Here is a 26573-nt window from a genome sequence, read left to right on the forward strand (position 1 = left end):
TACTTTCACTCCATAATGTCCTATGGGATTATTTAAGGGATTATTTTTTGGGGTAATTTATCAAGCCAAGCTAAAGTTTTCTGAGCAAAAAAGAACTTGCAATAAGGGTTATATGTGGTGTGAATTCAAGAACATTCTGCAGAGGCCTGGTTTGGGAACTGGGGATACTATCTACTGCTTCCCAATATATTTATTTGTCATTAGAAATATATCACTTTTTCAAACCAACAGCTCAGTTTGTGGAATAAATACTAGAAATAAGAATAATCTTCACAAGGATTTAAAGTCACTTACTCTTGTAGAAAAAGGTGTGCATTATTCAGGAACACACATTTTCAATGACTTGCCAGCAGCCATAAAAAGCTTAACAACCAATGAAATTCAGTTTAAGAGAAGCCTAAAGGGTTTAGTGGTCACCAGCTCCATCTACTCCATTGATGAATTTCTCAGTAGAACCAACAGATTTTTTGTGTGTGTGTGTGGGGGGGGGGGGGAGGGGGGTGAATATAAAAAATACAATCTAACTTCTGCACCATTTCAGTGCAGTAATGTGTTCATTGTAAATAAGTATTGTAGTATTTCTATCATATGTTTATTACCTTATAAATAAAAAAAAAACATTATTTTTAATTTTAAATGCAGTGCATTAATGTGATCTTAGTAAATGAGTGTTGCAAAATGATCCTTCATACGATTATTCCACTTGGGATCTGTGGAAGGTACATTAGCTTATTTTTTTAGTTGTAAATATTTGTCAGGTATTATTGTTTTTCTAACATGTTCTACATCCTGGAAGACCTCCTCACTACGGATCAATTGGAATGAAAGTAAATCTAATCTAATCTAAAGCAAAAGTCTGTTGGCACCAGTAGAATCATTCTGCAATCAGCTTCAAATGCCAATTCTCTAAATTTTTTCCAAATGTATTCCTAAAAAAAAATATAGTCTTTCCTCCAGTGATTCCCATTTGAGTTCCCAAAACATCTCCACAACACCTGCATGTTGTCTGAACCTACCAGTAACAAATCTACCAGCCTGCCTTTGAACTGGTTTGACATCTCCCTTCAATCCAACCTGGCATGGATCCCAAACACTTTAGCAGTACTCAAGAGTAAGTTGCACTAGCAGCCTATACGTGCTCTCCTTTACAGATGAACCACACTTCCTCAACATTTTCCCAATAACCTGAAGTTGACCATTCTCCTTCCCTACCACAATCGTCAATTGCTTGTTCCATTTCATATATTACATTTAGAGCTAGCTGCCATGAAGAGGCATTGAACAAATCATGGGAGAAAGCACAGGTCACAGGGTACTAGAAGTGATCCATCAAAGTACTGTCCAATATTTTTGACATCAGTTTGTTGGAGGTGTCTTTAACAGAATGACCTCCTCCATTCCAGCCAGCACAGATTCTGAAGACACTGATCTGTGAAACCCAACTCGCACTTCTCTCACATAATGTACTGGAAGCTTTGGATCAAGGCAGTCAGGTAGATACAGTATTTATTGATATCTGAAAAGCATTTGACTCAGTACCACACCTATGCTTATTGTCAAAAGTATGATTGGATGGGGTATCAAGTGAAACTGGTGACCAGATTGAGAAGTTTTTGGTAGGGAGGCTGCTTGGATGGAGAGTCATCAACAAATGTAGAAGTAACTTCAGGTGTGTCCCAGGGAAATGTGTTGGGACACTTGCTGTTCATGTTATATATTAATTACCTAGCAAATAATATTAATAGTAACCTCAGATGCAGATGGTGCAGTTATCTATAATGAAGTACTATCTGATAGAAGCTGCATACATATTCAGTCAGATCTTGATAATACTTCATAGTGGTGCGAAGATAGGCAACTTGCTTTAAATGTTCAGAAATGTAAAATTATGCACTTCCAAAAATGAAAAAAAAACTTAGTAACCTATGACTATAATACCAATGAGTCACAATTGGTGTCAGTTAATTCATGCAAAGACCTGTGTGTAACACTTTGTAGGGGTATGAAATGGAATGAGCACAAAGACACAGTCATGGGTAAAGCAGGTGGTAGACTTCATTTCACTGGTAGAATACTGGGGATATGCAATCAGTCTACAAAGGAGATCGCTTACAAACCATTCATGTGACCCATCCCAGAATATTGCCTAAGTGTGTGGGACTCATACCAAAAAGGTCTAACAGAGGGTAATGAACGTATACAGAGATGGGCAGCACAAATGGTCACAGTTTGTTTGATCAGTGGGAGAGTGTCACAAAGATGCTGAAGAAACTGAACTGGCAGACTCTTGAAAATAGATGTAAACTATTGTGAGAAAGCCTACTTACAAAGTTTTGAGAGTCAGCTTTAAATGATGACCCTAGGAATATATTATACTAAAGCCCGCTCCATCACTCCCATAGTGACTGCATGAATAAGATTAGATCACAGCATGCACAGAGGCACTTAAACAGTCATTCTTCCCACACTCCATATGTGGAGGGAACAGGAAAATCTCTATATTAGCTGTTCACATTATTGTGTCAATATCCAGGTTTCTGAGGCAAATGTCAACACAAGACGTATTAATATTTTATACAGTTGACATTTTGTTCTCCTGGACAGATTTCTGGACTTAAGTTGTGGGGCCAACCAATGACAACATTTATTAAAGTGAACACATCACTTTATTCCCACATTAATACCATTCTGTCCTGTTATTGGTGTTACCAAATAGACAAATACACAAACACATCCCATTTGCGCATGGTCAACTTCTAACATCATACATTCTAACTCAAGTCAGTACAAGTAGTTATTCGGCTTGGTATTGACTGATAGTTGTCGGATGTACTACTTGGGGATATCGTGCCAAATTCTGTCCAATTGACGCGTTAGATAGTCAAAATCCCTAGCTGGTTGGAGGGCCCTGCTCAGAATGCCCCAGACATTCTCAACTGCAGAGAGGTCCGCCAACCTTGCTGGTCAAGGTAGGGCTTGGCAAGTGCGAAGACAAGCTGTATAAATTCTCGTCATGTGCAGACGGGCACTGTCTTGCTGAAATGAAAGCCCAAGATGGCTTGTCATAAAGGGCAAGAAAACGGAGCGTAGAACATTGTTGACGTACAACTGTGCTGTAAGGGTGCCGCGGATGGCAACAGAGGGGTCCTGCTAGGAAATGAAGTGGCACCCCAGACCATCACCCATGGCTGTAGGGCCGTCTGGTGGGCAACGGTCATGTCGGTATACCACCACTGTTCGGGGTGTCTACAGACACATCTTCGCTGCTTATTGGGGCCTGGAATTTCACTGACTGGAGAAGAACCGTCTTCAGTGATGAGTCCCACTTCGAAATGAGCCTCGATAACCCACAAGACGTGTCTGGAGACGCCCGGACAGTGGTGGTAAACCAACATAGCTGTCAGGTTTTGGTTTTGTTGATGTTTACTTCCAGTTCAGTTTCTACTGTTGTTGTCAGTACAGACCTGCCTGTTTACTTAGCGGCTAGTACTGTTCCTGCAATAACATCCACATCACCTGCAGAGGCCAGAACCTGCTCCACTTTATAGAATATTGTGCCCGTTATGTTGATCTGAGCCGATCTTATTACTTTCTCTGTTGCTATATTAAAAATCACACATGAGAGCACAATCCCTTGCATCAGTCCACAGTTAGTCTCAAAGGTTGGTGTTAAATTTGCTTGTATCCGTACTGTTGACATTACTGTTTCCATTGACTTATTAGGTATGTCAAGTTCTTTCGTTGTTTCAATAAGCTTATTTATTTTTATGATGCCTTAAGCTGCTTTAAAATCAACAAATATACACACATCGAAAACAGTTTTGCATCACCTCGGTTCCGAGAGTTCCGGAACCTGTACAGAAAACTGGAGAAGAGATCAACATAAACATCACTTCTGCCCTTTTTATTGCTCATGAAAACCACACATTGCATGTTGTACCACCATACAGCGAGACTTTCAGAGGTGGTGGTCCAGATTGCTGTACACACCAGTACCTCTGTATTCGTCGTGGCAAGCTATCCACAAGTTCACCAACGCACTGTTGGTCCCACTCCTCAACAGTGATTCAGCGTAGATCCCTCAGAGTGGTTGGTGGGCCACGTCGTCCATAAACAGCTTTTTTCAATCTATCCCAGGAATGTTCGATACGGTTCATGTGTGAAGAACATGCTGGTCACTCTAGTCGAGTGATGTCATTATCCTGAAAGAAGTCATTTACAAGATGTGCAAGATGGGGGGCACGAACTGTCGTCCATGAAGACAAATGCCTAGCCAATATGCTGCTGATATGATTGCACTATTGGTCGGAGGATGGCATTCACGTATCGTACAGCCGTTACCGCGCCTTACATGACCACCACCGGTGTACGTCGGCCTCGCATAATGCCACCCGAAAACAGCAGGGAATGTCCACCTTGCTGCACTCGCTGGGCAGTGTGCCTAAGGCACTCAGCCTAACTGCGTTGCCTCCAAACACGTCTCCGACGATTGTGTGGTTAAAGGCATATGCGCCACTCATTGGTGAAGACAACGTGATGCCAATCCTGAGTGGTCCATTCGGTGTGTTGTTGGGCCCAACTGTACCGCGCTGCATGGTGTCGTGGTTGCCATGGACGTCGGGAGTGAAGTTGCGCATCGTACAGCCCATTGCGCACAGTGAGACTTAACACAACGTCCTGGCTGCACGAAAAGCATTATTCAACATGGTGGCGTTGGTTGGTTGGTTGGTTTAAAAGAGGGAGAAGGGGCCAAACAACGAGGACATCGGTCCCTTGTTACTAATAAAACAGTGCCACAAGTTTGAGAATAAAACGAACGAAACACATAACACAAAACGGAAACAAAGGAAAAGCCACAAGAACGAAGGGAAGGCAATGAACACTAAAGGAACAAAAGAGGACAAGAAAACAGAGACGCTAGAAACAGAAGAGAGTAAAACATGAAAGCAGATTACAGTGGCTGGCCAACCACGAGAATAAAAAGGGAAAGCCGGCTAGTCTGCAGTACATTAAAACCTCCACCCCAAAAGCACTAGGGTGGAAGACACAGAGGGACAAACACATAATCAGTAGATAGCGGTCATCCACTGCAGTAGTTGCCCTTAGGCGGCCTGAGCGAGGCATATCATCGACAGTTCCTGTCTCTCTATCTCCACCATGTCCGAACAACATCGCTTGGTTCACTCCGAGACACCTGGACACTTCCCTTGTTGAGGACCCTTCCTGGCACAAAGTAACAATGCGGACGCGATCGAAACGCGATATTGACTGTCTAGGCATGGTTGAACAACAGAGAACATGAGCCATGTACCTCCTTCCTAGTGGAATGACTGGAACTGGTCGGCTGTTGGACCCTCTCCGTCTAATTGGTGCTGCTCATGCATGGTTGTTTACATCTTTGGGCGGGTTTTGTGACATCTCTGAACAGTCAAAGGAACTGTGTGTGATCCAATATCCACAGTCAAGGTCTATCTTCAGGAGTTCTGGGAACCAGGGTGATGCAAAACTTTTTTTGATGTGTGTACAAGCGAGGATTCCGCTCTAACTACGACTAAGTGACCTGCCTGCAATCTTAATCATTTACTATTAGTACACTGTTTTAAACATACTCCGAATTTATTGGGTCTATTCTGCCTGGCTGTAGCCGTTTTCGCAAAGCTAAATACAGTTACCAGCTGCTTAGCCAGCACTATCTGTCATTTGCCGAAGTTGCTTACAGCATCTTCCTTTACCATTTTCTGCAATCCCACCGCCTGACATGTATCTTCTGCATCTAGCCTTTCAGCGTTCATTTGCGCAAGGCATGCTCACTCCCAAGGCGGAGGAGAGGTCAGTGTTCTAGCTACTTATTGTAGAGCGTAGAAATAAAATCTGATAATCAAGATAAAAATTAATCTCTCTTGCAGATCATGTTTACCTTTGCATTAAATCCCCTGAGTAAAACGTCACTTATTTTTTCAAAAAGTCTTATAATCTTTAAACCACATTTTCGTATCCAAACGGAGCCTCGTTGAAGATGTTAAACAAATCATGCATTCACTGTAAAATCACATTTGTAACCGAAACTCGCAGTTTAGGTCTGAAAGTAAGTTTACGAAAATGATAAGAAGACGGAGAATGTTAATTTGCAGAATTTTTGCGAATTTAATATTTCCACTTGACCCCTAAGATTACTCTAACTATATATTAACGGAAGTGTTAAAATTCGCGATCACCATCTGTGTGTTCCGAAACGCAAATCGGTTAAATGATACGAAGGATGCCAAGCGGGTGGCCTTTCTTTCGAGTATGGAATTATTCACACGGCGGTTTCGACTCAATGAAAGCGACAGAGAAAGCTGAAAACAACTTGTACAAATTCCTAGGTGTAACAGTTTGTGGGGATATGAAATAGGCTCAGGCCTTGGTAAATCAGGTGCCAGCCTTCGGTTCATTGGCAGGATACTGGGAAAATGCAGTCAATCAAGAAACGACACTGCTTAAAAATCACTTGTGCGTCCCCTGTTATAAGGGGCAGTCAAATGAAAATTTACAGATTATTGCTCAAGTGTGTGGTACTCATACCAGAAAGGACAAACAGGGTACACTGAACGTATACAAAGAAAGGCGGCACGAATAGTCACAGGTTTATTTGACTCACATGAATGTGTCACGGGAATGCTGAAAAACCTGGGGGCGGCAACGACGTAAGGTAGACGCCAATTATGCCGCGAAAGCACACTTACAACGCCAGGAATCTAGATATATTCTTCATCCCCCTGCGCGTCGCTCGCGTTGGACAATGAAGGCAGTCTTCAAATGATTCCAATGGCTCTGAGCACTATGGGACTTAACATCTGAGGTCATCAGTCCCCTAGAACTTAGAACTACTTAAATCTAACTAACCTAAGGACAACACACACGGCCATGCTCCAGGCAGGATTCGAACCTGCGACATAGTGGTCGAACGGTTCCGGACTGAACCACGAAGACAGGTTTAAAATGAATACGACGCGCACATAAGCACTGACGCAGTCATTCCGTAAGAGCACCACAACCGATTGGAATGGGAAGAAACCCTAGCATGTGGTACCATACTAGTACATTCTGCCATGCACTTATTAGTGGTTTGCTAGGTATGTATTTAGAAGTATATATAATCAACAGACTGAAGTTAGATCTCATTAACGATCAAATGAGCCCGATGTGTCTCCAGCGTGCCGTTTTGATTTATGAAAGCCACGATAAATAGTAGTACTTGTTTTCTTCAATGGTCGTATAGCTCCACCACTCCGACTGAACAGAAACCGAACATACGGTTGAAAACCTGTTTGCCTTTCTACGAAGGTAAGGCAACAGTTGGCCAACGACGACATCTCACCAGCAGCCGTCACGAACGGAATGCAGCAGAGGTGAGACTCGGCCGCCGTATTTTCCTAACACCAACCGGCGTGAGCTGTTCTAAGCAGCATTACCGTTGGCATTTTACGAGCTATGATGTTACTTTATATGTAAAATTCAACTACTAACAGCGAAATGTACCTAAGAAAATCTCAGCCGACAGTTACTAGGCTGTTACAAATAAGCATACCTTTTCCAAGGCATCGAATTAACTCCAACATTAGAAAAAAAAAGTGCCATCTACTTCCATGAGTCTGCTCAGGTCCGAAACTATCCCTAATTATTTACTTCAACACATCATACATTATCGCGATACCGTTCTTTTCTTATTGTAATGTTTACGCGAAGTCTGATGAGAAATGACTGCGCGAAACGAGGTATTCTCCCGGTCAGCTCGAGTGTGTCACTACGTGGTTATGATTCTACACTATGTGATCAAAAGTATCCGGACACCAGGCTGAAAATGACTTGGAAGTTCGTGGCGTCCTCCATCGGTAATACCGGAATTCAATATGGTGTTTGGCCCACCCTTAGCCTTGAAGACAGCTTCCACTCTCGCAGGTATACGTTCAATCCGGTGTTGGAAGGTTTCTTGGGGAATGGAAGCCCTTTCTTCATTGAGTACTGCACTGAGGAGAGATATCGATGTCAGTCGTTGAGGCCTGGCACGAAGTCGGCGTTCCAAAACACCCCATATATGTTCTATAGGATTCAGGTCAGGACTCTGTGCAGGCTAGTCCATTACAGGGATGTTATTGTGTTACCACTCCGCCACAGGCCGTGCATTATGAACAGGTAAACGATCGTGTTGAAAGATGCAATCGCCAACGCGAATTGCTCTTCAACAGTGGGAAGCAAGAAGGTGCTTAAAACATCTATGTAGGCCTGTGCTGTGATAGTGCCACGCAAAACAACAAGGGGTACAAGCCCCCTCCATGAAAAACATGACCACACCATAACACCACCGCCTCCGAATTTTACTGTTGTCACTACACGCGCTGGCAGATGACGTTCACCGGGCATTCGCCATACCCACACCCTGCACCGTGATTCGTCACTCCACACAACGTTTTTCCACTGTTCAGTCGTCCAATGTTTACGCTACTTACACCAAGCGAGGCGTCGTTTGGCTTTTACCGGCGTGATGTGTGGTTATGAGCAGCCGCTCGAACATGAAATCGAAGTTTTCTCACCTCCCGCCTAACTGTCGTAGTACTTGCAGTGGATCCGGATGCAGTTTGGAATTCGTGTGTAATGGCCTGGATAGATGTCTGCCTATCACACTTTACGATCCTCTTCAACTGTCAGCGGTCTCTGTCAGTCAACAGACGAGGTCGGCCTGTACGTTTTTGTGCTGTACGTGTCCCTTCACGTTTCCATTTCACTATCACATTGGAAACAGTGGACCTAGTGATGTTTAGTGTCACGTACAGACGTGTGACACAAGTGACACCCAATCACCTGACCACGTTCGAAGTCCGTGAGTTCCACGGAATGCCCCATTCTGCTCTCTCACGATTTCTAATGACTATTGCGGTCGCTGATATGGAGTACCTGGCAGCACAATGCACGTAATATGAAAAACATGTGGTTTTAGGGGTGTCCAGATACCCACGTAGTGTATCAACAGATTGTGTGTACGAGTGCGAATTTACATTGACATTGGATCATGTCTACTGGGTGGCTTTTTTTTTTCCCCAAGCAGTGTACTGCGCTTCCCGCGGTCGCGTCGATTTTACTTTCATTGTTGCTGAACATTCCGTCCAATGCAACATAGTGCGTCTTATAGATTAAAAATCCCTCGAATCAATCTCATAGTCTAGTCAGCCATCTAAGGTGTCAGACAAAACAACGAAACATGAAAATATCGTAATTACAAGCAGAGGAAATACGTAATCATACTAGATTTTTATTATTTGAGTAATGTAGTCCGGTAAGAGTGGATCGGTAGTTAAGAAGGTTTCGACTATAAAACCAAAATTCCAGGGTTCACTTCTCTGTCAGTGCAAGGAATTTTTTTGTCATTTATCGCTTCTTTCACCTCGGGCAATGATTAAAATAAGTGAAAAATACTGAGATGCACTGCGGCACGGAGTCCACGTCTGACAGTAGGGCCGGCTACTACCAACTTGTTAAGTCAGTTCAGAGGTTGGAGGAAAACAAGGAAGCTCCGAAAGGACCATGCCTTGTAAAGCACTGCAGTTTTCAAATCAACCTTGAGCGGGGAAGGGTATGGTGGAGGTTGTGGTGATGGTGGAGATGGAGAAAGGTGAAAGTGGTGAATCGAAGGACTAAAGGTAATTTCGTAATGCCGCATATAACCAAAGAAATCATCAGTGTTGTCGGATAATTAGAGTGATGTATCGTGCCTGAACGCTATGGCACATTTTGGAGGGCTATGGCATTTGAATCAGGTTGTTGGAGCGAAGTCAGATGATTACGACTGTATATCGTCGACTTTCCTTATCGGCCACACTCGTATGAAGTATATTTCAGACACGAACAGGTTGCGATGCAACCGTGTAGAAGGAAAATTACGTACGTAAGTAAGTAAGTTGGTAAGTTTGTCACAATTCAACGCGTCTTCGAGACAGTATCATTTGGAGACGGAGCGCCAAGGCATTTTTGAGAGAGCCATCCTAACATTCATTTGAAGTGAGTTTAGAGACGCTGTGGAAATTTCAAATTAGGATTGTTGCGTGGATAACTTATCCCTAATAAGAGCCAAGAGCCTTAACCAGTTCGCAACTTGGTTCGGTGGCTAGCGTCTGGTAGAGCGTTATTGCATCCGTTCGATTTATCGACCTCTGATATGAGTTACTGATTTGAAGATGATTACACAACCGAGAATTCAGTTCATATAACGAAATTTAGACGACGACAAAGACTCTCATTAAAAAAAAAAAAAAACATTTCAGTGGAATGAAGTATAGGTCATACAGCGAACTGGAGTAGCCGCAAAAAAGGCTTTCCGTCTTACACGTAATGGGAGTTATTTAAACAAATTTTTCTTATAGTTTTAATACGGCAGTTTATTTTGTTCAAAAATCTGAACATCTAAATACTCGTAATGTAAAACTTGTGGCATGCAAGATTCTTCCTTCATAATACATTCACGGAAACTTGATATTAATGAAATATTGGTCACTCATGCACCTGGATTATTTTTGTACTTTTTTTACGAGAGAAGTTCTCAGGCTGCAGCTCTGCTTCCAGCATTTTCTGCTGAATTACGTCATTGTAACTTTATTCAGTGGCTCTCGCTAGAGTGTCTACTTTTATGTAATTTCTGTAGGATTTAATTTGGTATTGCCCGATGCGCTCTGCATCCAGAATTGTTTCCCAGACATTAAGAAGTCTTGGTTTCTAAAAACCCACCCAGAAATCTGATAAGCAGCTTGGATGAACGGTTGATGCATGTATGATATAAATGCGGTGGAAATTATTATTGATAGTGGCAATGATTAAAGTCACTAAACTATGTTTTCGAAACATACACATATAGTTATGAAGAAACAACTGAGATATAACTAAATTGAAAAAAAAGGACGGGTAGTGCAATTTTCGAAAGATGCTAAATATTAGCGAAAAGAATTAATACGTATCTCTATGTGTTGCATTGGTGACTTCAAAAACTAAGAGACGGGGAAGTGTATGAGATAGCCGGCCGCGGTGGCCGTGCGGTTCTAGGCACTTCAGTCCGGAACCGCGTGACTGCTACGGTCGCAGGTTCGAATCCTGCCTCGGGCATGGATGTGTGTGATGTCCTTAGGTTAGTTAGGTTTAAGTAGTTCTAAGTTCTAGGGGACTGATGACCTCAGATGTTGAGTCCCATAGTGCTCAGAGCCATTTAGTGTATGAGATAGGGGAAATCTTTAGCAGACCCTAGTCTTGCGGCTGGCTGAATCACTGCGTTGTGGGAAATAACTGCTGCAACAAATATTTCAAAATGAGACTGGTGCGTTAGAGATGCGAAGGAACATTAGCGTTGGTGGCAGCGGCAGCAACAAGACAACAACCGCAGCAACATTAAAGTGTAAACGACGTTATCTAATTATTCCTGCAGTTCGGCAGTTCCCTCCCGTGTGAGAGCAAACACACAGATGGAATCTGCAGTTTTCATTTCAGTTTATTGATCGCTTACAGAACCCTCGTTCCACCAATTACTGAATACTGTTCGTCGGCATGGACCCACACCTAGTGTGAGAAACATGAAACACGGAAAATTCAAAGAAGAGCTGCGGAATTCGCGACATTCTTATCAGTCAGGGCGAGAGCGTGACTAAAATTATCAACAATATCCAGATGGAGATGCTACAAGAGAGGTGTTTCGTGTCGTGGAGCGCTTTATCCACAAAATTCCGAGAGTTTACGTTCTAAAATAAGAGCCCAGTAACATCATGTTACTTGCGCTAACGGACAATTACGTAGTCTATATCAGAGGGAAAGTAGAGGAAATCTACCACTCATACACAGAGACAGAGAGAGAGAGAGAGAGAGAGAGAGAGAGAGAGAGAGAGAGAGAGGGGGGGGGGGGGGGGGAAGGAGGGTTTACTGGAAATATTTTTTCTCACGTACTATCAGCAAATGAGACAGGATGGGTGCTTCCGGATTATTAATGTACTAGCAATACTTTGCACTGGTCTTGAATCGTGCGTAAGCATTTCAGATATCCGCTTCCGTGAAAGAAAGGTCCCCATTGCCGGACTACTACTGCTGCTGCTGCTGCGGTAGACATTGGCCTCTCTGGAACAATAATGGTGTAAATACGTAGAAGTATATTGCCCGAGAAAAAAAAATTAAGCACCAAAAGACAAGGCGCTACGTAAACGATTAGAATCTCGATTTTCTGTGACTAGTAGAACGATAACCGGAATGCAAAAGACATCGTCAGAAAGTTGTTACGGAGTACACAGGGGCTTGTAGATGATCAGCGGCGCGTGCAAAGATTGGCAGCTCGCAATAAATGTAAATACGCGCAAAAAACACTACATAATTTGACTACGCAATCGGTGATCAGTCACTGGAACCAGTCACAACGCGATGACTGGTACATGTTGGTACCCACAGCAGCTCCGTGAAGCGGCTCCAAGCGTCTTCAAGAAGCTTCTGGTCTGAAGATGGTCGCTCAGACCGAAATCGGTAACCGGAATCAAGAAATATATAATTATTGCGATCTGGAATGCCTTTTTCGTTGTACTGCTAAATACGATCGCTGTTGTTCCGCTAGGACAAAGAATTATTATTATAGCAGGTGGTGGTGTTGAGAAAATTTTCCCGATCCACTTAACCTTCTGTATTTCCACAAAAACACTTGCGTGTCAAAGTTATATAGCCTGCGAACCTGCACGTATCAGATTCACTGACGCTCCTGCACAAGTAACCAAAAAGAAGTTCAACAAAAACACTTAAGATTTGGCAACGCTAAAGACTGACTCCTATGGATTCTGCTTTCATGTTCAAGGGACGTGAAGAAGCTAAAGCAATCTAATATTTTAGTTTATCATAATAATTTGCTATACTATTTCTGAAGTTTGAGCAAAGGAGAGTACTTCAGCCCAGCATCTCTATCAAGCTGTACTACTCACCTGGCGTCGAGGAACCTGGAGCGCAAGATCATGACGGCCTCGCAGGTGCTCTGCTTGAGCTGCATTTGGATGGAAGAGAACTTCTTGTGGATGATCTGCACCATGCGCTCGATCTCCTTGGGCGTGATGGGCCGTGTGCGCGACTGCTCCCTCAGGAGATTCATCACGTGCGTCGTGAACTCGTTACACGCCTGCACACAAAGATAAAGTCAGTGACCGTGGCTGCAAGACAAAGCTCATCACGACAAAAATTTCACATCCATAAAAAGACAGACAGACGAAATGTACCACAAGCTAAGACGATTGGGACCTCTATTTTAGAGTGTTTGCTAATTAATCAGGGACGCATTGATGAAGCATGCGGTAACTCGTTACTTTTTAAGTCTACGTGAATTAATTTTACACGTGAATATATTTTCTCATTGCATGTCTATGATATGGCAATTTACGTGTAGATGGTCGATGATCTACACGCCTTTTCTGTGTCAGCATAAGGCTGGCCAGCATATAATGGAGATATTTTCTCCTCCAAGTATGCTATTTGAGCTTTACCATTGTTTGTTTTTCTACTCAGTGTCTGGCGTTAATAGTAGAGTATTGACAGGTTTTTGTGTGATGCATAGTTGCTGGAAAGCACTGTGTATAATAGCTTAGTTTTGGCCGTATACCAAACACTGTCCATAGAATTTTGCACAGTAAGCGCTTTCTGTCGGTGGAGATTGGTCCCAATAAGCCTAGGACATCAAAGAGTAAAAAATGTTTAATTATTAAACTATGTGATACTTTTATCACCAAATTCATTTGTCATACGTAACGCAGAAGTACAATGAATTCTGGAGACCCAAAACTTTATATGTGAAATTCAAATTGTTATCAGTTTTCATATCCAAAACTTTAAGTTCTCTATTATGCATTGTAATTATTGCTAACATGAATGTACCGTGTGTTTCTGTTTTCAAGAATATATACTTTACCATTCCTTCTGTTGATGTAATCATGTCTGCCAGGTACACAACATACGCGCTATTCAGCAAACACAGAACTGTGTCACGGACTATCAGTTGGACATTCAAATTATTTCTGTGTTTCACACGACTGTCCACCCAATTATGCTAGATATATATGTGGTATTACTTGTTTCATTATTAGAGAGACTGTCTCAAGTTTTATTTTTCGTAGCTACTCAGGTTAAATATTATTCGAACCAACGAGCGCAGTGGTTTTAAATGTTGCAGTTTCAGTGTTTCCAGAAGATTTTTCTTGTATCTGTAGCTACTTACTTCAATTATACATGTGATTTGCTAATAAGTTAGAAAAGTACTAAAATGCTCACACACGAACGTTAGACGCTTGTCAAATGTTATCTTTCTTTTCTCTAAACAAGTGCAGCATAGTGTCATACATGTTTGATTTTATTCTCTATCGGACCACTAGGGAAAAAATGCCTATCATACCACGACACCCCAACTGGTAAATTTGATGAAGGCCCACAATTTAAATAAAGAGTTACATTTTTACTCAAACATTTTTAACACAGTGCGTGATGTTCCAGTTTAAAATCGACACCAGTAAGTACTTTAGGGAAAATTAAATGATATGCCTGCAGCGTAGCCACAGAGAAAAAGTTGTTTGCTTCAGCATGCTCTATGATCTATGACAAGTCGAGTACTCAATGTGCTCTTACGCCTCAAGTGGGAAGACCTGCAGCATATCATTGCCAGTGGCTTCTGAACTAATTTAGGAGCCACTTCTGTCAAGGACTTCCCACACGAAGTTTTACCTCGGACCTTATCCTTGGAGTGCTTAAGTCCTTTCATAGCCTCATATATTTGTCGTTAGAGACCGACATTTTTATTGGCTCACAAAGACGGGGAAAGTACCTGCAGGCGTTACATACACCACTGCGAAGACACCCTTAAAATTTCGGCCTTACAAACGCCCAAGATGGCATATCTGGTCAGATTCACACTTCTATTTCTACTTCACATAGCCTACGGTTAACTCCAGACATCGGAAAATCTCTTAAGATACGCACGTTACGACAGATTATGAAAACTGTGGGGGGGGGGGGGGTCGAGAGATACGAGGGAAGGAAGGAGAGGGGGGAGGGGGAGAGAAGACTGCAACAACAGTTGTAACTAAAGACTGCAATCTTTTCAGTTAGATAGGCCTTAATTTTAATTAACACCATTTTTCTGTGTATTCACAGTCTGTGCGAAAGGCACGTAACTTCTGCCCAGAATACTACAATTTGGAAATATTTAACTGGCTACAACTGTGTGGACCTTTCTAGAGTCGCCACTAAAACAATTTTCGATTTTTTCCGCGCAGAAGTGTCGTTTTCGTTTGTATGACGTGGAAAGAGGAAATTACAGTACCACGAAAAACCTATACACGCAAAAACAAATTTTCGCCCAATTGCGCTATCACATTATTCGATTCTATTCACCAAAGGCTACATATATTGCATTTACGCCCGGAGGGGTCTCGTGCACTTCCATAGAGCGTTGACATCTACATCAGAGACTAAGCACTACCTCTGTGAACACAAGACTGAGGGAGAGGACGGCAGATGAGCCTGGAGTTCTTTCAAGAAAAAATACAGAAAACAGATGTGAGACGTCCTGCCATTGATGTGAACTCCAATCGTTCCGAATAAGAGTCCAGACCGTTCCTTGCACTACGAAGTTTTCAAATTTTCTTCACTGTAAGTTTAAACTTCTGTAAAAATTCATAATTAGGTGCCTAAATTATCAACATTTGAAAGGGCAACTGATGCGGTGAATTATTAGCGAAATGCTACGAAATGTAAGTTTTATTTATTCGCTATACGATTTTTTTTTTATAACTGACACTCGACAGGACCTGGGTCGCACGCAAGTGGGTGCTTTTTTTCACGGCAGAAGTACGGGAAGCTAGTACAATATGAGTCTATTTTCCATACATGGTACATAAAAGTCAAACATGAGACGAATGTGTACAAGTTTGAGATTCATCATTACTGGAATCTGCCGCAATTTTGAAATGCTGACGCATCTCAAAATACATCAGTTTGTTGATCACACGGAAGACATGAATAATCCAACACAGCAAGTGTGTCTTCTACAAGCAACTTTTACATGAGCTGTTTCGTGGCGAATCCACTGTAGCAAGTTCCGAGTAACGGTTTCAAAAGCTTCTGCAGTCCGTGGATATAGGTATAGAAAAGCTCAAATTCTGTTAGTGTAAATGATATTATAAACGCAGCTTCACAAGTATAAAACACGTAGAGTGACGGTGAGTCTTTAGATCTGTTTCCTCTTATATATCATCCTTGCAAATTCATGTACAGTTCACATTGCACTGAGTGAACAGTGGTACAGAGTACAGTTTTGTTGAAAAAGGATGTTTGATTACACAGGGTATCCCAGCAGAGATACGACAGAAACGCTCATTTTAAGCAAAACGCTTCATGTGGACATATGCCCTATTTAGATCACAATGTACAGTTGTTTCTGAGTTAGTGACGCGCAAGTGTGTCTCCTGAACACCCAATCTCTTTGACGTGTAATTCTAGCCGAACCTACATCGTTGTTTCCAGCTTCTTTGTTCTAGATGTCTTTCTGCCATTAAACTAGCCTGTTGAAAGCGTAGTTGTCCATGGTGTGTCTGTGTGTGTGTTTGTGTGTGTGTGATGTGCTAAGTATTGTGAGTAGAGAAGCATCGGTTAACTATGTTTGTACATGCGCCAGCTAAAATGCCACACATCAGCACTAATGAAGAATATGCAGATATGGTGTACGTTTATGACTTCTGCAATGGTAATGCTTCTGCAGCTGTCGAGGAATTTCGTCGACGTTTTTCGACACGCCGTTTTCCTGATCGTACAGTGTTTTAAATAGTGTTTTCAACACAGTGCGCGAAACAGGCATTTTACAAGTTCTCATTTTCTTTCTGAACGTGTAGTTCAACAACCTGTGCAGGAACAGCAACAAATTGTTGAAATGGTGAAGCGTAGTCTTACTACCAGCACACGGCGACTTTATGCACGCATCAGCGTCGCGAGGACAATATACAGCATGTCCACAATTCTCAGATTGGCGACAGTACCACAAATGTGTGTGAAATCTTATGGGACTTAACTGCTAAGGTCATCAGTCCCTAAGCCCACACACCACTTAACCTAAATTATCCTAAGGACAAACACATACACCCATGCCCGAGGGAGGACTCTAACCTCCGCCGGGACCAGCCGCACAGTCCATGACTGCAGCGCCTTAGACCGCGGCGACAGTACCACATGACTTGAAATTTGGCACTGGTTAAATAAACAACTGTCATTTGCTTCCATTAACACTGTTCACTGATGAAGCCACGTTTACACGGATGGAATCAACAGCACAAGTAATAACGATCGACAGTCGCTGTAAAATCCACATGCTAGAGTGGAAACAAATTTCCAAGTTCGTTTTTTGATCAATGTTTGATGTGGCATGATCGGTAACATGTTGATACATCTACATCTACGTGATTACTCTGCTATTCACAATGAAGTGCCTGGCAGAGGGTTCAATGAACCACCTTCATGCTGTCTCTCTACCGTTCCACTCTCGAACGGCAAGCGGGAAAAACGAGCACTTAAATTTTTCCGTACGAGCCCCGATTTCTCTTATTTTATCGTGATGATCATTTCTCCCTATGTAGGTGGGTGCCAACAGAATGTTTTCGCAATCGGAGGAGAAAACTGGTGATTGAAATTTCATGAGAAGATCCCGTCGCAACGAAAAACGTCTTTGTTTTAATGATTGCCACTCCAATTCACGTATCATGTCTGTGACACTATCTCCCCTATTTCGCGATAATACAAAACGAGCTGCCCTTCTTTGTACTTTTTCGATGTCATCCGTCAGTCCCACCTGATACGTATCCCACACCGCACAGCAGTACTCCAGAACAGATCCATTCATTTTAGAAGCTCGAATAACGGGACAGAATTACCTGCATTTTTCTGGAAAATTCGTTAGTTGTACACCTTGAGAAAGTTACTTCAGCCACGCGGAGTAAAACGTACGCCCAGCATGACAGAGTCCCTCCACATTTTACCAGACGTGTGAGGGAACATCACAACCGCGCGATTGGTCTCCGTAGTATAATTAACTGGGCATCAAGACCGCCAGACCTTACGCCATTAGATTTTTGTTCAAGGGGATTGGATGAAGTCTGAGGTGTACAAACGGGAGTGCACAAATGCACTGAAGTCGACGGTGGGATATTCGAACATTTATATAAATTTTACAACAGTCGTAACATGACGTGTACGATAATCCCTAGAGGTGAATATGTTAAAAATACGTATAATTCAACTAATAGTTTGTAAATAGTATGTTGTAATGTTTACTAACTACATACACGTGTAAACCTGTACTGAATAAAACTGAAAATAAATAACAATTCCGCGCGGGATTAGCCGAGCGGTCTCAGGCGCTGCAGTTATGGACTGTGTGGCTGGTCCCGGCGGAGGTTCGAGTCCTCCCTCGGGCATGGGTGTTTGTGTTTGTCCTTAGGATAATTTAAGTTAAGTAGTGTGTAAGCTTAGGGACTGATGACCTTAAAAGTTAAGTCCCATAAGATTTCACACACATTTGAACATTTGAACAAATAACAATATACATTAAATATGTTCTATCTCGGAAATCATCCGAAATAGGTATACGTCCATACGAAATTTTTGCTTCAAATTATGGTTCCTGTCATATGCATGAATGCAGACCATTCTTCCTGGGACACCTAATATAAGAATGTACGTTAAAGTTATTGCGTACGCCGGCCGCTGTAACCGAGCAGTTCTAGGCGCATCAGTCCGGAACCGCGCTGCTGCTACCGACGCAGGTTCGAATCCTGCCTCGGGCATGGTTAGTTAGTCTAGGGGACTGATGAACTCAGATGTTAAGTCCCATAGTGCTTAGAGCCATTTCATTTAAAATTTAAAACAGTCTTCATTTCTTATTGCGTACGAAAATGATAAACATGCCTGTCAGTTCGCCACAGCATCTCACAGGAAAACTAACATCAGGGTGTCTCAGCGCATGCGGATTATCCACATTGCTTGCACACGGCTGCATATTTGTCACATTCCTACCAGATGAAGTAATACCCAGGCGACCTGCCGAAAATGAACTTGTGATGATTATTTGGAGCACGTTTCCTGCTTCCTCACCTGGAACAAATCAGACTTTTCCATCGTGCCCTGTCGAGGCGTTATCCACAAGCTGCAAATTCCCAGTGAATTCTTTTATACTCTCTATGCATAACGGCAGCCTAAAGTGCGACATCTGAATTCCCCTTGAACAACAGGCAAATTTTTTTAAAAAAAAGAGCTTCGACTTGTGCTACTTTCCTTGCCTACATAATCCACGTCGTTTCCACGTTGAATCATTTTGCGGTATGCTTTCTCCTGCGCTCGCAATAGTTAATACCTTTCGAATATGAGACGTCTTAAAAATTTAAACGTCTCTATCACTTTTTTCTTATACAACACCCAATATACGATAGCGTGCTCAAAAGTAACGCCTCTGAATTTTTTATGGGAAAACTCTTAAATCTTTTTAAATAAAATAAACGTCATTAACATTCTACGTCTTTTCTCTTCATCTCTGCTGACCGAACGAGGTAGAGCAGTTGTTAGCACAGTGGACTCGCATTCAGAAGGACGACGGCTAAAACCTGCGTCCGGCCATCCTGATTTAGGTTTTCCATGATTTCCCTAAATCGCTGCAGGCAAATTCTGGGATGGTTCCATTGAAAGGGCACGGCCGACTTCCGTCCCATCCTCCTCTAATCCGATGACCTCGCTGTTTGGTCCCCTCCCCCAAATGAACCAATTAACCATATCTACGTATTTGCACCTCTCTGCCTCTAGAGGACTTCGAATTGTATCGTGTGCCATGGCGGTGTACAACGTAACCATGTCGGTGCGTGAGAAACAGCACGCGCAACCGAGTTTCGAAGAGTTCGTCCACAAATGGAGCATCCTTTCCTTCAGCATGACGACGCCAGAGGGTACACGAGCGATACGACATTTGCAAAATCCGATGCCTTGGGTTCATTGTCATCGATCATCCTCTAGAGTGTCCTGACGTGGATCCATACAATTTATCCGTCTGTTTCCTAAACTTAAAGAACAAATTCGAGGACTTCACTTTGATAGTGACGAAGGGGTTGCAAACAAATGAGAGGTTGTGACTGTCACCATGGCAAACAATCTAAGGTGACGGTATCAACAAAGTGGCTTCTTGTTGGAGAAATTTATTCGTCGCCAGGGTGACTACGTTGAGAAACAAATATGTAGATATTAACAATAAAAATTTAGAATGTTAATTTTTATTAGGAAGAAGACAAGAGGAGATACAATTTCTTGAGATAGATGGCAAGAGGTTCAAGAGAGTAGACCAGTTCAAATACTTGGGATCGTGGTTTACCACAGACAACAACATAAAAATGGACATCAAGGAAAGAACAGCAGTGGGAACGAAATGCATGGATACCCTCAGAGAGACGCTTGGCTCCAAATCGATCTCAGTGAACACGAAGATGAAAATCTACAACACAGTGATATGCCCAGCAGTAATGTACAGTTCAGAAACATGGAGCATGACTAAGTGAGAAAGGGAAAAACTATTAATATTTGAAAGAAGAGTAATGGGGAAGAGATGGGGACCAGTTTTAGATAATGGAGAATGGAAGAGGAGGAAAAACGAGGAAATCTACCCTCTGATGCGACAAACAACTATTCTAAAGAAGATGAAGAGCAAAAGAATACAATGGGTGGACCATGTAGCCTGTATGCCAGATGGAAGACAGGCGAAGATGGCACTAGCGGGGAAAACAAAACCCAAACGCCCCATTGGACGACCAAGGCAGCGCTGGATGGACGACCTGGCGAAGGACCTAGCAGCCCTGGGAATTGAAGACACCTGGAGGAACCGGGCACAAAACAGGAAGGAGTGGAGGTAGTTTGTGGAAGCAGCGCGAGGTTTGCAGGGCCTGTGATCGCTGGATATCTATATCTAATTTTTATTTAAAAAGATTTAAGAGCTTTCACATAAAAAGCTCGGAGGCATTACTTTTCAGCATGTCCTCGTATTACAGATTATTACGTTCAGTATGACATGATAGAATTAGACTTTGGCGTCTGTGCTAGGTAATGTAATTTTTTTATACACAGTTTACAGTTGGTTATGCTTCATTAGTAACAGTCTACTGAAAAACAAAGTCTAAAAAAGAGTGTGTTTGTGGACTAGCAGCGACTCCTTGTTCACGTGTTGATCCGTGACCTGTTTCGTCAAGCCCTTCCGTCTATTCTGAGCACCGCTTCAATAATAATAAAATTGTTCTAATGTTAACAATGGAAATTTGTGGTAAGTTCTATGGGACCAACCTGCTGAGCTCATCGGTCTCTAGGCTTACACATTACTTAATCTAACAATCAGTTTAATAAGTCACGGATGCAAAATACTAACGCGAATTCTTTACAGACGAATGGAAAAACTGGTAGAAGCCGACCTCGGGGAAGATCAGTTTCGATTCCGTAGAAATATAGGAACACGTGAGGTAATACTGACCCTACGAGTTATCTTAGAAGCTAGATTAAGGAAAGGCAAACCTACGTTTCTAGCATTTGTAGACTTAGAGAAAGCTTTTGACAATGTTGACTGGAATACTCTCTTTCAAATTCTAAAGGTGGCAGGAATAAAATACAGGGAGTGAAAGGCTATTTACAATTTGTACAGAAACCAGAAGGCAGTTATAAGAGTCGAGGGACATGAAAGGGAAGCAGTGGTTGGGAAGGGAGTGAGACAGGGTTGTAGCCTCTCCCCGATGTTATTCAATCTGTATATTGAGCAAGCATTGAAGGAAACAAAAGAAAAATTCGGAGTAGGTATTAAAATACATAGAGAAGAAATAAAAATGTTGAGGTTCGCCGATGACATTGTAATTCTGTCAGGGACAAGCAAAGGACTTGGAAAAGCAGTTGAACGGAATGGACAGTATCTTGAAAGGAGCATATAAGATGGACATCAACAAAAGCAAAACGAGGATAATGGAATGTAGTCGAATTAAGTCGGGTGATGCTGAGGGAATTAGATTAGGAAATGAGACACTTAAAATAGTAAAGGAGTTTTGCTATTTTGGGAGCAAAATAACTTATGATGGTCGAAGTAGAGAGGATATAAAATGTAGACTGGCAATGGCAAGGAAAGCGTTTCTGAAGAAGAGAAATTTGTTAACATCGAGTATAGATTTAAGTGTCAGGAAATCGTTTCTGAAAGTATTTGTATGGAGTGTAGCCATGTATGGAAGTGAAACATGGACGATAACTAGTTTGGACAAGAAGAGGATAGAAGCTTTCGAAATGTGTTGCTACAGACGAATGTTGAAGATTAGATGGGTAGATCATATAACTAATGAGGAGGTATTGAATAGGATTGGGGAGAAGAGAAGTTTGTGGCACAACTTGACTAGAAGAAGGGATCGGTTGGTAGGACATGTTCTGAGGCATCGAGGGATCACCAATTTAGTATTGGAGGGCAGCGTGGAGGGTAAAAATCGTAGAGGGAGACCAAGAGATGAATACACTAAGCAGATTCAGAAGGATGTAGGTTGCAGTAGGTACTGGGAGATGAAGAAGCTTGCACAGGATAGAGTAGCATGGAGAGCTGCATCAAACCAGTCTCAGGACTGAAGACCACAACAACAACAATCTAACTTAAACTAACTTACGCTAAGTGCAGCACACACACACACACACACACACACACACACACACACACACACACACACACACACACACACACCCATGCCCAAGGGAGGACTCGAACCGGGAGGGGGGGGGGGGGGGCGCCGCGCAAACCGTGGCAAGGCGCCTTAAACCGCGCGGCTAATGTTAACAAAATGCGAACTTCTAATAAAATTGTGAGTCTGGAATGAAATGTGACTGTCTTTACACATACGTGTTGCCTGAGGGTAGGCGCCGATTCGTGCTACCATCACTTGGGAAAGAAAGAAAGAGATAAAGAGAAGGATAAAGGTTTAACGTGCAGTTTACGATTAGGTCATTAGAGAAGGGCTTCAGAGTCGCAGTGGGTAAAGATAAGGAAGGAAATTTACTGTTTCCCTTTCAAAGAAATCATCCCAGCATTAGCCTTAATCAAACAAGGAAACTATGTGAACATACACTGATCAGCCAAAACATTATCACCACTGACCTACTATCGACATAAACCCGTCCAGTCGATAGCTGCGTCACCTGGCGAGGAATGACTGCTAGTCAAACATACGCACGTTGCTTGTAGTGTCAGGGAGCGTGCTGTCCGTGTCTAGAATGGGGAAGGCGCGCGATCTACATGAGTTTGACCGAGGGCAGATTGTGCTGGCCCGAAGGCTCAGCACGAGCATTTCGGAAACTGCATGACTTGTCGAGTGTTCGAGGAGTGCTGTGGTGCATGTCTTCAAGACGTGGCGGAACCAAGCAGGAACCACGTCCAGACGTCATGGGGTTGGGCTGCCACCCCTCATTACAGATGGCCGACGTCATAGGCTAGGCGGTGAACTGCGACGGAACTAATATCAGACGTTAATGTTTGGCAGAGTACAAGTATGTCTGAACACACAGTGTATCGAACACTACTAACAATGGGCCTCCGCAGCCGACGACCCATGCAAGTGCCGATGTTAACACCACGACATCGGCAACTACGACTGATCGTTGGCGCAGTGGCACAGCGTTGCATCGTCTCATGAATTCCGATACCTTCTTCATCATGCCGATGGGAGGGCGCGAATCCGTTGTCTTAAAGGGGAACAGCTCCTCGACACGTGTACTGCGGGACGGAGACAAGCTGGCGGCGCCTCCATTATGCTCTGGGGAACATTCACGTGGACATCCATGGGTCCAGCGGAGCTCGTGAAAGGCACCATGACGGCCAAGGAGTATCGTGCACTGATTACAAACCACGTAAAACCCTTCATGACAATCATGTTTCCCGGCAGTTGCCTTTTTCAACGAGACAATGAGCCATTTCACAAGGCCAGGTGTATGATGGAGTAGTTGAAGGAACACAGTGGCGAGCGAGTTTCAATTGATGGTCTGCCCCCCCCCCCTCCCCAACTCGCCAGATCCGAACCTGATCGAATGTATCTGGGATGTGACTGAACGTGGCGTCGGAGAATCTATTGTGCATTTACTCTTGGTGGGTTTGAATGTTACGGTACTCAGTCTACCTTATCTCTGCGTCTGTCATAATGCTCCCTATTTGGTCAGGATTATTTGTTGCTAAGATTTCAAGTACGTTTTTGCAACCATTTACATTTCAAATGGGCTCCTAGATCTTCAAAATAATTGTTCGAGATGAAATTCAGTAGATTTCGGACAACGTTTTATGGGTACCACCGTCTTCAAACATGTATTTTCGCCAACATATCGAGGGTAGATTGAACTCACCACCAACTGTAATTGTATGAGTGGGGTACCTATCTGAAATGATACACGTTTCCTTTGAACTGTTCTTCCACAGCCGGCAGGTGTGGCCGAGCGGTTCTAGACGCTTCAGTATGGAACCGTGCGACCGCTACGGTCGCAGGTTCGAATCCTGCCTCGGGCATGGCTGTGTGTGATGTCCTTAGGTTAGTTAGGTTTAAGAAGTTCTAAGGGACTGATGACCTCAGATGTTAAGTCCCAAAATGCTCAGAACCATTTGTTCTTCCACAATTCTGGTCTTTTTTCCTATTTTCTCGCGGAGTTCAGCAAGAACCTCAAGGTACTAGTTCTCATCAATAGTCTGACCTTCAGGAACCCAGTGAAGATACACAGTTGCATGAATATCGTAAAAAAAGTCACCACCGTTTTGCACTTGATTTGCTCATTCGAGCTTTTTACGCTCTCGCTGAAGTTGGGGCCTTCCAGTGCGTGGATTGGTCCTTAGTTTCTGAATCATATGTGAAAAACCAATGTTTATCACTTGTTATCACTCTTTACAAGAAATTTGTGTCATATTCAATAGTATTCATAGTGTCAGTGTAAACATTTGCAGCAGCTTCTTTTTGCTCGATAGTGAGAATTTTTGGCACCAGTTTCGCACTCAGTTTGCTCATGCTAAATTGGTTATGTAAAATTTGTCTTACGCATTCTTTTACAGTTTCAACAGTCGATTGAATACGCAACTGACGGTCAAATCTAATCAGATTACCTACATTTTTCGATATTTTCATCCGTATTTGATTTTGAAGAGCATCCCGGGTGTTGAGTCATCTTAAAGACGTTCTCGGCCGTCTTCGAAACCCTTGAACCGCTCAAAAATTCGCGTATGTGATAAACAGTCTTCGCTACACACTTCTTTTAGTAAAAGATAGGTTTCAGTAGCAGTTTTTTCAAGTTTGATGTGAATGTTCACAATCTGTTGCTCTGTCATTACACTCACCTTTTTCCGGCATAGCAGCTCTTACACAAACGAAGGCCACGGCCTCACTGATCTGTCTACATACACCAGAGATGCCGCACGCGACTGAGAAGGCTTTATGCTTCACAGGTATGGGTCGTTCATCTTTGGAGCATATGTACTTAACTCAGTGGCAGTATCAGTCCCGTTATTTTATAGCCACACATCGTATTTTGGGCCACTGTTTCAACACTATTTCTGGGCATAGTTTACATTCACAACAAGTTCGTCAAAAACTTCAAAGAGTCTACTTTGAATTTTGTACGGTATAAATCAACGAGAGTGCAATCACGTTTCATACTTTAATCGACGTAATCATTTTCACAGTATGTTACGCTTGCGACATGGTTAAGCATGTAGCGCAGATGCGCTGTACGACTCTCTACGTCTTACAGAACACAAAAACAAATGACAGGCCACCACGAAACAACTTTTCTGAATCTAGCACAAATTTCCTAGACTTTCTAATCATCATGGTCTGTGACAGTCTCCGCTCAATGTATACAGCTGCCTGTAGGTGATATTGCACACCGAATTCGAGTTGTGGACTCCAGTCACGAATGGTCTGAAGGCAAACTGTCAGTCTGTACACATCCTTGTGACGCTCTATGAATTTAACAGTAAATCTATAGGTGATGCACATACTTCATGCAGTGTCTCCCACGTGGGCCGGCCGAAGTGGCCGTGCGGTTAAAGGCGCTGCAGTCTGGAACCGCAAGACCGCTACGGTCGCAGGTTCGAATCCTGCCTCGGGCATGGATGTTTGTGATGTCCTTAGGTTAGTTAGGTTTAACTAGTTCTAAGTTCTAGGGGACTAATGACCTCAGCAGTTGAGTCCCATAGTGCTCAGAGCCATTTCTCCCACGTGAGATCTTTGAGCGTCTCTTAAACGCTCTCTCGATGACTCAGTATGCTAGCAATGAATCACGACGCTGTTATTAGAATTTCTTCTATCCCTATCGTTACTCAAACGTAGTAAAGACACGGGCTGGCAAACAGTACCCAGAAAGTGTCAGATAAGACTTCTGTAAACAACATTCTTCATGGGTAATTGAGCCTACATCTCGTTAAGATTCTTCGAATTAACCTTAATCTGGCACCTGCATTTTGAAATTATATTTTTGTGGCGGTT

The 26573-nt window shown here is 42.8% G+C and overlaps 1 protein-coding gene across 4 annotated transcripts in view; it reads right to left on the bottom strand.

Moving 5' to 3' along the window:
• Positions 1 to 26573, bottom strand: part of LOC126248772 (homeobox protein extradenticle) — a 393886-nt gene that overhangs the window by 100280 nt on the left and 267033 nt on the right. For all 4 annotated transcript variants that reach the window (XM_049950135.1, XM_049950134.1, XM_049950136.1 and 1 more), the window contains exon 4: positions 12969 to 13159. In XM_049950135.1, coding sequence (XP_049806092.1) covers positions 12969 to 13159 — 191 coding nt within the window. The remainder of the gene's footprint in view (positions 1 to 12968; positions 13160 to 26573) is intronic.

The sequence above is a fragment of the Schistocerca nitens genome, chromosome 3 (genome assembly GCF_023898315.1).
Source record: "Schistocerca nitens isolate TAMUIC-IGC-003100 chromosome 3, iqSchNite1.1, whole genome shotgun sequence".
Taxonomy (NCBI): domain Eukaryota; kingdom Metazoa; phylum Arthropoda; class Insecta; order Orthoptera; family Acrididae; genus Schistocerca; species Schistocerca nitens.